Here is a 12827-nt window from a genome sequence, read left to right as displayed (position 1 = left end):
TCACAACCTATACCAGTTACACTGCCCATATCACAACCTGTACCAGTTACACTGCCCATATCACAACCTATACCAGTTACACTGTCCATATCACAACCTATACCAGTTACACTGCCCATATCACAACCTATACCAGTTACACTGCCCATATCACAAGCTATACCAGTTACACTGCCCATATCACAACCTATACTAGTTATACTGCCCATATCACAACCTATACTAGTTACACTGCCTATATCACAACCTATACTAGTTACACTGCCCATATCACAACCTATACCAGTTACACTGCCCCTATCACAGCCTATACCAGTTACACTGCCCATATCACAACCTATACCAGTTACACTGCCCATATCACAACCTATACCAGTTACACTGCCCATATCACAACCTATACTAGTTACACTGCACGTATCACAACCTATACCAGTTACACTGCCCATATCACAACCTATACCAGTTACACTGCCCATATCACAACCTATACCAGTTACACTGCCCATATCACAACCTATACCAGTTACACTGCCCGTATCACAACCTATACCAGTTACACTGCCCGTATCACAACCTATACCAGTTACACTGCCCGTATCACAGCCTATACCAGTTACACTGCCCATATCACAACCTATACCAGTTACACTGCCCATATCACAACCTATACCAGTTACACTGCCCGTATCACAACCTGTACCAGTTACACTGCCCATATCACAACCTATACTAGTTACACTGCCCATATCACAACCTATACCAGTTACACTGCCCATATCACAACCTATACCAGTTACACTGCCCATATCACAACCTATACTAGTTACACTGCCCATATCACAACCTGTACCAGTTACACTGCCCGTATCACAACCTATACCAGTTACACTGCCCGTATCACAACCTGTACCAGTTACACTGCCCATATCACAACCTATACCAGTTACACTGCCCATATCACAACCTATACCAGTTACACTGCCCATATCACAACCTATACCAGTTACACTGCCCATATCACAACCTATACTAGTTACACTGCCCATATCACAACCTATACCAGTTACACTGCCCATATCACAACCTATACTAGTTACACTGCCCATATCACAAACTATACCAGTTACACTGCCCATATCACAACCTGTACCAGTTACACTGCCCATATCACAACCTATACTAGTTACACTGCCCATGTCACAAACTATACCAGTTACACTGCCCATATCACAACCTGTACCAGTTACACTGCCCATATCACAACCTATACTAGTTACACTGCCCATATCACAACCTGTACCAGTTACACTGCCCATATCACAACCTATACTAGTTACAATGCCCATATCGTAACCTATACCACTTACACTGTCCATATCACAACCTATACCAGTTACACTGCCCATATCACAACCTATACCACTTACACTGTCCATATCACAACCTATATACCAGTTACACTGCCCATATCACAACCTGTACCAGTTACACTGCCCATATCACAACCTATACCAGTTACACTGCCCATATCACAAGCTATACCAGTTACACTATCCATATCACAACCTATACCAGTTACACTGCCCCTATCACAGCCTATACCAGTTACACTGCCCATATCACAACCTGTACCAGTTACACTGCCCATATCACAACCTATACCAGTTACACTGTCCATATCACAACCTGTACCAGTTACACTGCCCCTATCACAACCTATACCAGTTACACTGCCCCTATCACAACCTATACCAGTTACACTGCCCATATCACAACCTATACCAGTTACACTGCCCCTATCACAACCTATACCAGTTACACTGCCCATATCACAACCTATACCAGTTACACTGCCCCTATCACAACCTGTACCAGTTACACTGCCCATATCACAACCTATACCAGTTACACTGCCCATATCACAACCTATACCAGTTACACTGCCCATATCACAACCTGTACCAGTTACACTGCCCATATCACAACCTATACCAGTTACACTGCCCATATCACAACCTATACCAGTTACACTGCCCATATCACAACCTATACCAGTTACACTGTCCATATCACAACCTATACCAGTTACACTGCCCATATCACAACCTGTACCAGTTACACTGCCCATATCACAACCTATACCAGTTACACTGCCCATATCACAACCTATACCAGTTACACTGCCCATATCACAACCTATACCAGTTACACTGCCCATATCACAACCTGTACCAGTTACACTGCCCATATCACAAGCTATACCAGTTACACTGTCCATATCACAATCTATACCAGTTACACTGCCCCTATCACAGCCTATACCAGTTACACTGCCCATATCACAACCTGTACCAGTTACACTGTCCATATCACAACCTGTACCAGTTACACTGCCCCTATCACAACCTATACCATTTACACTGCCCATATCACAACCTGTACCAGTTACACTGCCCATATCACAACCTATACCAGTTACACTGCCCATATCACAACCTATACCAGTTACACTGCCCATATCACAAGCTATACCATTAACACTGCCCATATCACAACCTTATCAGTTACACTGCCCATATCACAACCTATACTAGTTACACTGCCCATATCACAACCTATACCAGTTACACTGCCCATATCACAACCTATACTAGTTACACTGCCCATATCACAACCTATACCAGTTACACTGCCCATATCACAACCTTACCAGTTACACTGCCCATATCACAACCTGTACCAGTTACACTGCCCATATCACAACCTATACCAGTTACACTGCCCATATCACAACCTATACCAGTTACACTGCCCATATCACAAGCTATACCATTAACACTGCCCATATCACAACCTTATCAGTTACACTGCCCATATCACAACCTATACTAGTTACACTGCCCATATCACAACCTATACCAGTTACACTGCCCATATCACAACCTATACCAGTTACACTGCCCATATCACAACCTATACCAGTTACACTGCCCATATCACAACCTATACCGGTTACACTGTCCATATCACAACCTATACCAGTTACACTGTCCATATCACAACCTATACCAGTTACACTGTCTATATCACAACCTATACCACTTACACTGTCCATATCACAACCTATACCATTAACACTGTCCATATCACAACCTATACCAGTTACACTGCCCATATCACAACCTATACCAGTTACACTGCCCATAGCACAAGCTATACCAGTTACACTGTCCATGTCACAACCTATACCAGTTACACTGCCCGTATCACAACCTATACTAGTTACACTGTCCATGTCACAGCCTATACCATTAACACTGTCCATATTACAGCTGTATCCCAACCTATACCATTAATACTGCCTGCATTACAACCTATACTAGTAATATATATATACTAAACTGATTGCCTACTCCACCAATGGGAGCATGGTGGTGCGTGTATGGCATTTCCAGCCTTATTGTCTTGCTTGTAGTGCCATGCAGTGTGGAGCCTAGGTTGGGCTTTAATTAAGTCCTGCATGCCTGCGTAGGTCCAGATGGTTCTTGGTCAGCTTTGAGGTGTGTGCCAATCTGGAGGCAGCCTCGACTGAGTGAGATGCCTGCAGGGCTCTCTTCACGCTGACCGGGTGAAATAGTTGCAGTCGGCAGAGACTGATAGTTTCGGAGATGGTGGATTGTGCTGTGTGACTTCTGATCTCCGCATTCCTTATGTAATGGTACCAGTGGACTCCAAGTACTTGTCAGTGGCATCGCTGGCCAAAGGCATTCAGTCTTGATTGGTCACAAGCTGTAGGAGCCTATGAGCCTGCTCCATATATAAAGACTGGGATAACAAGACACCTGTATAATCTGAGTTTGGTTGCTAGTTGGATTTTTAACTTCCACCTGTTCTTGTCAAGAGGTTGCATAACCCCTCTGGATACCAGTAATACTGGCTGCAGTATAACCTTATACCAGTAATACTGCCTGTATTATAGCCTCATGCTAGTAATACTCACGGTAGTACAACCAATACCATTATTACTGCCTGTTGCCAGAACTGTTCTTTAATATATTTGTATATATTTGTGCTCAACACAATCATCACAAAATGGATAACAGAACTGATGAGAATCGGACATGCAGCTGTTAGTGTCCTGAGAGGGTCGACAATATCCCACCCGCAGCTGGCACCACTCAGATGTGTTCGTTTATGTAGTGATCGAAACTCTGTACCATTCATGTAATCTCTAGTCACAGTGGCAGTAAATCACTGGGGTGTTTGATATTCCTGCAAGGCCCAATAATGTAAACCCAACCTCAGGAAAGCATCCCGGCTGTATTCATGAGCCCAAAACTGGACAGGAGAAGGGGTTCAAGACAAGTGGGAACGGGGTAAGAATAGATTTACAGATTCTAACATTTAAACATCAAATTGATCAACATTGGAGGAATTTAAAAAAATATTTTCTCTGCAAAAACCTGTGCATTGTGGCACCAGTAGCTAAGATGGCACAATTAGTGATAATGTTCCACCAATATGCTGCCAGGGGAGCCTCATCTGCCAGAAGCACATTTTAGAAATTTGGACATCATACAGCACAAGAAGGCGGCCATTCGGCCTATTGTGCCGGCTCTTTGAAAGAGCTATCCAATTCGTCCCACTCGACTGCTCTTTCCCCATTGCCCTGCAATTTTCTTCCCTTTAATTATTTATCCAATTGCCCTTTGAAAGTTACATTTCAAAATGTGCATCAGTGTCCAACCATTAATTTAAATGTTCAGAAAATTGCACACAGCACCCACCCGCACTTCTAACCTGCGCTTCAAGCAAGCGAGACCTCTACTGTCAGCACAAAGTTGTAATATTATCCCGATCATGTGCCTCTGTGTGTCTGTCTGTGTGTATTTGTGTGTGTCATGTTCCATGTCTGGCACATGCTTGTGTCTAACAGCAATTGGATATCTCCTCAGATCATCCGGGACACTTACTCTGATAGCTGCATACGCATTTCAAAGGAGGAGCGACGCAAGATGCGAGATCTACTTGGTACGTAGTTGTGGGATGGGGGGACACTCCTTATTCAGCAATGGCGTCTATTGGATCAGAGGATGTGGAAGACATGTGATTGTTGGGTTCTGGACAGAGATAACGCTGTGACAGGTGGCACCTCAGACATGACAATCTTTATGGGTTGCAAGGGGTGTTGTTAACAGTGGGACTATCTTCAGAGAGAGGGAAGTTCTGCTCAATAGGCAAATCTATCCAATGAGGAAGGGGTTAGGGGTCTAATGAGTTTTTCTGAGGAATACGCTCCAACAGATTGTGTTGGAAGGTTTATAGGAACTTACACATGCACACGCTGAGGGCTTCATTATATTCTGGTTAAACATTACCGTGTTCTTGCTCGCAGCTGAACTTCATGTTGGGACTGATGTCAGGTTCCTGCAAGACAATGGGCTGAAAAAGCGGATTGTAGTGGCTGCACGTGACAACTGGGCTGTCTATTTTTCTCGGCTGTTTCCTGTCAGCGTAAGTACAACATCAACATCACCTTTGAGTAATTGCTGATAGAATATATGTGTCTTATATTAAAAATCTAACATTTGCACACTGTATACAAACCTTACTTCCTGTTATCACATTTTTGGTCAAAATTTTGTGTCGACTCTTCCCATTGTAAATTTCTATGTAAACATTTCCCATTCAATTTTCCTTTGTGAACTTTCATTGACACGGTTTGTTGATGAAGCAATTGAATCACACAAAAGGTTTTTTTGAAACATTTTCATCTGCCATTTTTTCTCAGTAACTGAAATTTCTGATGTCCACAATAAGTTTTTATATAAAATACGAAAACACGTATTTCACAATAAAGTGATTAAATTTACCCATTGAATTGTCTTTTGCGTCTTTTAATACCTTTGTCAAAGTATTTACTCTGAGACTTTAGCCTATCTCAAAAGCACTGAATATTTTTTAGCTCACTATAGTTAGGAGATCTTTCAATCACATCTGTACGTTCTGAATATCTGCAGTTTGCTCAATTTCCCAACGTGCAATCTATGGATGAGCAGGATTGAAGTGTAGAAGAGTATGTCCCTTCATCTTGTGAGAATCTAAGAGTTTCTTTGCTTTTTCCCCAAAACTTTGAAAGAAACTGAAATTGAATTCTGAAAGCTGTTATTTCAGCCAAGTGATTAATTTTTATATATATATATGAACAATTGTGATTTTCTGTTAGTAACTCCTCACAAACAATACCTGCAGAAGGCATTACATATGAACAGCAATCACTGTTATTTTAGTTTCTTTGTTGACAGTTAGAAAATAAAACAAAGATTGCTCATAGAAAATTATTTTTTTCAGTTAATCATCTCTTTAGGTTGAATATATTCAGTGAAAAAATATTTTTCTTCTTAACCATTTTGAGGTAATAAGGATTTATTTATGTAAATACTTGGAAACTACACAAGCAATGAACTTTTATGTCTTTTATGTTTGTTTTACTGTATAAGTGAGCAAATTTACTATCAGTGAACTAAATTGTCTACTTTTGTGCTCCTGGCACAAGACAAAAGTGCATATCAGGACATTGCAAACCCACAGCCTATGATTTTCTGTCCATTCAATTTCAGAAGCAGAAATTTTATCTTAAATGTTTTATGACAGGATATAGGGACAGCAACTATCTGTGCTCACAAACCCCTAAACCATATTCCCAATGCTTCCTGATCCCAGGATCACCCCAAAGCTCCCATACCCTCCCTCCTGATGACCCTTCAATCCCAGTATCCTTCACCCAGTGATTCCAGTATTTACAACAACAATAAACTAGCATTTATATAGCGCCTTTAACGTAGTAAAACGCTTCACAGGAGCTTTATAAAACAAAATTTGACACCGGTTTTAAGGAGCGTCTTAAAGGAGGAGGGAGAGAAAGAGAGGCTTAGGGAGGGAATTCCAGAACTTAGGTGCCAGACAGCTGAAGACACGGCCACCAATGGTGGAGTGATTAAAATCACGGATGCGCAAGAGGCCAGAATTGGTCAAGTGCAGAGATCTTGGAGGATTGTAGGGCTGGAGCAGGTTACAGAGGCATGGGTGATGGTTTCAGCAGCAGATGAGGCAGAGGTGGAGACGGACGATTTTACGGAGGTGGCCTTGGTGATGGAGCGGATATGTGGTCGGAAGCTCATCTCAGGGTCAAATAGGACGCCAAGATTGTGAACGGTCTGATTCAGCCTCAGACAGTGACCAGGGAAGAGGGATGGAGTTGGTGGCTAGGGAACAGAGTCTGTAGGGACCGAAGACAATGGCATCGGTCTTCGAAATAATTAGTTGGAGGGAATTTCTGCTCATCCAGGACTGGAAGTCGGACAAGCAGCGTGACAAATCAGAGACTGTAGATCCCCCCTTTTCCAGTGTTCCCAGAACTCTGAGTGTCCCTTCCCAGCTGACATTGTGCAAATGTTCGATTTGTGCTCCCAGTGTGCACCATGTGCGGGTGCATTGGAATATTTATCCCTTATTTATTTAAGTTGCTGGAGGTGAGGATTTTTAAAGCCTTCCCACCCAATTTTCCGTCTTCCCCAATGGAGTTATATCAGCGAGCTGATGCAACTCCATCAGAAAATCTCGGCTACAGTGTGTAACCATGAACAGAATGCTGTTTATAAAATGGAGAAAGGTCTGAAGCGGAGAGGTGCTGATTCTATGCCATGTGATGCTGAATTGGTGGTCACTCCGTCATGTTTCTGTTTCAGGGTGATGTTGGCAGCAATGTGGAGATTCTCAGTGTCTCTCACCGAGGAATCAAACTGCTGAAGTTGGTGAAAGCGGTCGGAATGAACCCAGATCATTACAAGGTTCTTCAGAGTTACAGGTAAGAGACTTTCATGTGTTAGTGTGTCATTGTGTCCAGGTGTGTCAGTGTGTCTGGTTCTGCTATTGTCTCCAGCTGTGTTAGCATGTCTCAGCATGTCAGTGTGGACCTGTGTGCATCACTATGTGCGTATGTGTCAGTGTATCTGGGTGTGTCAGTGTGCCTGGGTGTGTCACCGTATGTCAGTGTTTCAGGTGAGTCTAGCTATATCTGAATATATCAACAGGTGGATACCTTTACAGAACTCCTTGGTACCACTCTTAGGGCGAAAAATTGAGTGGCGCCCCCTTTAGGGCGCTAACTTCACCGGAAATTAGCACCCCTGCGACCGAAATTGAGTGGTAGCGCCCCAAGAGGGAAGCGGGGCGCTACTAGAAGCGCCTCGCCTCCCTCGTGGGGCGCTGTGAGGGAATATCGCGGTGTTACGTGCAGCACATCTCGCCGTGGTATTGCAGGCCTTCCTCCCCTTCTTAAAGGGGAGGGGGCCTTGCGCATGCGACCCGGCCGGGGATCGGGAGTGCCGGCAAAAGAGCCCGGCACTCAACACAAGTGCCGGGCTCATGGAGCGCAGCCGGCACTCCGCGGGAGGGTGGGTAAGGAGACCGGGAACGGCAACGGAGGCAGGTGCTGGCAGGCGGCCAGCAACAAAAATGGCCGCCCGGCACCTCGCCTTTAAATAGCACCGCCCCGGCTGCAGGTAGGCCCCCCGTACCCCGTCGGACATAGCATCTGGCGGTAAGTCAGATGGCGCTACCAAAGATCGCGGCCGGGGCGCGAGCGGGGCGCTGCGCTGCCGCTAACCTCCCACTGAATTTCGCGGGAGGTGTTGGTGGTGCCGCGCCCGGGCGCGAGTTGCTTTGCGTCCCGTTAGTGCCCTCTTAAGGCGATAACAGGAAGCGCAAAGCTACCAAATGTTTCCCCCTTAGAATCATAGAATGATACAGCACAGAAGAAGGCCATTCAGCCCATTGTGCCTGTGCCAGCTCTTTGAAAGAGCTCTCCAATTAGTCCCACTCCCCTGCTCTTTCCCCATACCGCTTCAAATTTTTCCCCTTCAAGTATTTATCCAATTCCCCTTTGAAAGTTACTATTGCATCTGCTTCCACAACCCTTTCAGTCAGTGCATTCCAGATCATAACAAGTCGCTGTGTATTTTTGGTCCTCAAGTAGCCTCCAATTCTTTTGTCAATTACCTTAAATTTGTGCCCTCAGATTACCGACCCTTCTGCCACTGGAAACAGTTTTTCCTTATTTACTCTATCAAAACCATTCATGATTTTGAACACCTCTATCAAATCTCCCCTGATCCTTCTCTGCTCTAAGGAGAACAATTCCAGCTTCTCCAGTCTCTCCACATAACTGAAGTCCCTCATCCCTGGTACCATTCTTGTAAATCTCCTCGGCACCCTCTCCAAGGCCTTGACATTCTTTCTAAAGTGTGGCGCCCAGATTTAGCCACAATACTCCAGCTGGGGCCTAACCAGTGTTCTTTAAAGGTTTAGCATCACTTCTTGCTTTTGTACTCTATGCATCTATTTATAAAGTCAAGGATCCTGTATGCCTTTTTAACCTGTCCTGGCACCTTCAAAGATTTGTATACGTACACCCCCAGGACTCTATGTTCCTGCACCCCTTTTAAAATATTACCATTTAGTTTATATTGCCTCTCCACATTCTTCCTACCAAAATGAATCACTTCACACTTCTCTGCATTAAATTTCATCTGCCATGTGTCTGCCCATTTCACTAGTTGGTCTATGTCCTCCTGAAGTCTATTACTATCCTCCACACTGTTTACTACATTTCCGAGTTTCTGCAAACTTTGACATTATGACCTGTATACCTAAGTCCAGGTCATTAATATATATCAAAACGAACAGTGGTCCTAATACCGACCTCTGGGGAACACCACTATCATTTTAATTCTCCGCCCCATTCCCACTCAGACCTCACCGTACTCGGGCTCTTGTATTGTTCCACGGAAGCTCAGCGGAAGCTCGAGGAACAGCACCTCATCTTCCGATTAGGCACTTTACAGCCTTCTGGACTCAATATCGAGTTCAACAATTTCAGATCATAACCTCGGCCCCCTTTACATTTTTACTTATTTTTTATCCACACCTTTGTTTTGTGCCCTTCCCCCTTTTTTTCTCTCCCACATGGCAGCTGTCTCCCATTCTGCCAGCGCATTTCACACCTAATCTAGAGCCGTCTTTTGTCTCCACTAGTCCTATCACCATCTCGTCTGGTTTTGAATACCTCTTAATGTCTCTTCACTTCTCTTTTGTTCTCTCCCAGCCTGGCCTTTTAATCTGTTTCATTTCCTGTGCTTCTTCAGTCTTGACAAAGGGTAGTGACCCAAAACATTGACTCTATTTTCTCTCCACGGATGTTGCCTGGCCTGCTGAGTTTTTCCAGCATTTTCTGTTGTTATTTTGGATTTCCAGCATCTGCAGTATTTTGCTATCGTACTGTATACTTCCCGCCGGTCTGAAAAACAAACATTCACTACTACTCTGCTTTCTGTCCCTTAGCTGATGTTGTATCCACACAGCCACTGCCACTCTAATCCCATGGGCTTCAATTTTACTAATACGTTTATTATGTGGTACTTTGTCAAACGCCTTTTGAAAGTCCATTTACACAATGTCAACTGCCCTACTCTCATCAAGCTTTTTCCGTTACTTCATCAAAGAGCTCAAGCATGTAGTCAAACACAATTTGCCTTTAACAAATCTGTGCTGTCTTTCATAGAGTCATAAAGTCATAACGGCACAGAAGGAGGCCATTAGGCCCATCGAGTCCGTGCCAGCTCTCTGTAGAGCAGTCCAGTCAGTCCCATTCCCCCACTCTATCGCCGTAGCCCTGCAAGTTTATTTCCCTCAAGTGCCTATCCAGTCTCCCCTTGAAAACATTGAGTGTCTCCGCTTCCACCACTTCCGTCAGCAGCGAGTTCCAGGTCCTCACCACTCGCTGCATAAAAAAGGTTTTCCTCACATCCCCCCTGTATCTCTTGCCCAAAACTTTAAATCTGTGTCCCCTAGTCCTTGTACCATCAACTAGTGGGAACAGCCTTTCCCCGTCTAGCCTATCCAAACCCAGCATAATCTTGTACACCTCTATCAAATCACCCCTCAACCTCCTTTGCTCTAATGAAAACAAATCCAGCTTCTCCTACCTGTCCTTGTAGCTAAGATCCCCCATCCCCGGAACCGTTCTGGTAAATCTCCTCTGCACCCTCTCAAGGGCCTTCACATCCTTCCTAAAGTGTGGTGACCAGAACTGGACGCAATACTCCAGTTGTGGCCTAATCAGCGCTTTATAAAGGTTCAGCATAACTTCTCTACTTTTGTACTCAATACCTCTATTTATGAAGCCCATGATCCCATATGCTTTGCTAATCGCTCTCTCAATATGTCCCGCCACCTTCAGGGACCTATGCACATTAACTCCCAGGTCCCTCTGTCCCAGCACACTCTTTAAAACTGTGCCATTAAGTGTATATTGCCTCTCCCTGTTCCTTCTGCCAAAATGCATCACCTCACGCTTCTCTGTATTAAATTCCATCCACCACTTGTCTGCCCATTCTGCTAGCCTTTCTATGTCCTGTTGCAATCGATTGGTATCATCCTCACTGTTTGCCACACCCCCAAGTTTGGTGTCATTGGCAAATTTAGAAATTCTACACTGTATTCCAATATCCAGGCAATTTATATATATCAAAAAAAGCAGTGGCCCCAGCACTGACCCTTGGGGAACACCACTGTCTACCATCCTCCAGTCTGAAATACACAACTTGCTGTTTTCTGTCCTTAAGCCAATTCCTTATCCAAGCTGCCACTGACCCACCTATTCCATGAGCCTCAATTTTGTTAACCAGCCTTCTATGTGAAACTTTGTAAAACGCCTTCCTAAAATCCATGTAGACAACATCCATTACATTCCCTTCATCAATCCTCCCTGTTACTTCATCAAAAAATTCAATTAGATTAGTCAAACACGATCTGCCTTTTACAAATCCGTGTTGGCTCTCCTTAAGTAGCTTAAACCTCTCCAAGGGCCCGTTAATTTTTTCCTTGATTATTGTTTCTAAAACTTTACCCACCATTGATGTTAAACTGACCGGCCTGTAGTTACTAGGATTGTCGTTACACCCTTTCTTAAACAATGGTGTCACATTTGCTACTTTCCAATCCTCAGGCACCTCCCCGCATCTAGGGAAGATTGGAAAATTATGGCAAGCCCTTCTATCTCCTCCCCCAATTCCCTTAGCAACCTGGGATGCAAGCCACCTGGAGGGAGTGAATGTTTAAGGTGGTGGATGGGGTGCCAATCAAGCGGGGAGTTTTGTCCTAGATGGTGTCGAGCTTCTTGAGTGATGTTGGAGCTGCACTCATCCAGGCAAGTGGAGAGTATGCCATCACACTCCTTACTCGTGCCTTGTAAATGGTGGAAAGGCTTTGGGGTGTCAGGAGGTGAGACACTCGCTGCAGAACACCTAGCCTCTGACCTGCTCTTTTTGCCACAGTATTTATATGGCTTAAGTTTCTGGTCAATGATGACCCCCAGGATGTTGATGGTGGGCGATTCAGCGATGGTAATGCCTTTGAATGTCAAGGGGCAGTGGTTAGACTCTCGCTTGTTGGAGATAGTCATTGCCTGGCACTTGTGTGGCGCGAATGTTACCTGCCACTTATCCGCCCAAGCCTGAATGTCATCCAGGTCTTGTTGCATGCGGGCATGGACTGCTTCATTATCTGAGGAGTTGTGAATGGCACTGAACACTGTCCAGTCATCAGCGAACATCCCCATTTCTGACCTTATGTTGGAGGGAAGGTCATTGCTGAAGCAGCTGAAGTTGGTTGGGCCTAGGACACTGCCCTGAGGAACTCCTGCAGCGATGTCCTGGGGCTGTTATGATTGACCTCCAACCACCACAACCATCTTCCTTTGTTCC

General features: G+C 44.5%; 1 protein-coding gene across 1 annotated transcript in view; it reads left to right on the top strand.

The window, feature by feature from the left end:
* LOC147102608 (unconventional myosin-XVB-like) overlaps positions 1–12827 on the top strand; it is a 326297-nt gene that overhangs the window by 245443 nt on the left and 68027 nt on the right. Inside the window, exons 23-25 of the mRNA XM_085963249.1 lie at positions 4959–5034; positions 5399–5517; positions 7752–7870. Coding sequence (XP_085819375.1) covers positions 4959–5034; positions 5399–5517; positions 7752–7870 — 314 coding nt within the window. The remainder of the gene's footprint in view (positions 1–4958; positions 5035–5398; positions 5518–7751; positions 7871–12827) is intronic.

The sequence above is a fragment of the Somniosus microcephalus genome, chromosome 21, assembly GCF_052327205.1.
Source record: "Somniosus microcephalus isolate GS21.2 chromosome 21, FLI_Smic_1.0, whole genome shotgun sequence".
In the NCBI taxonomy this organism is placed as follows: Eukaryota; Metazoa; Chordata; class Chondrichthyes; order Squaliformes; family Somniosidae; genus Somniosus; species Somniosus microcephalus.
Note: the sequence above shows the minus strand (reverse complement) of the source record. Positions and strands in the feature narration are given on the sequence as shown.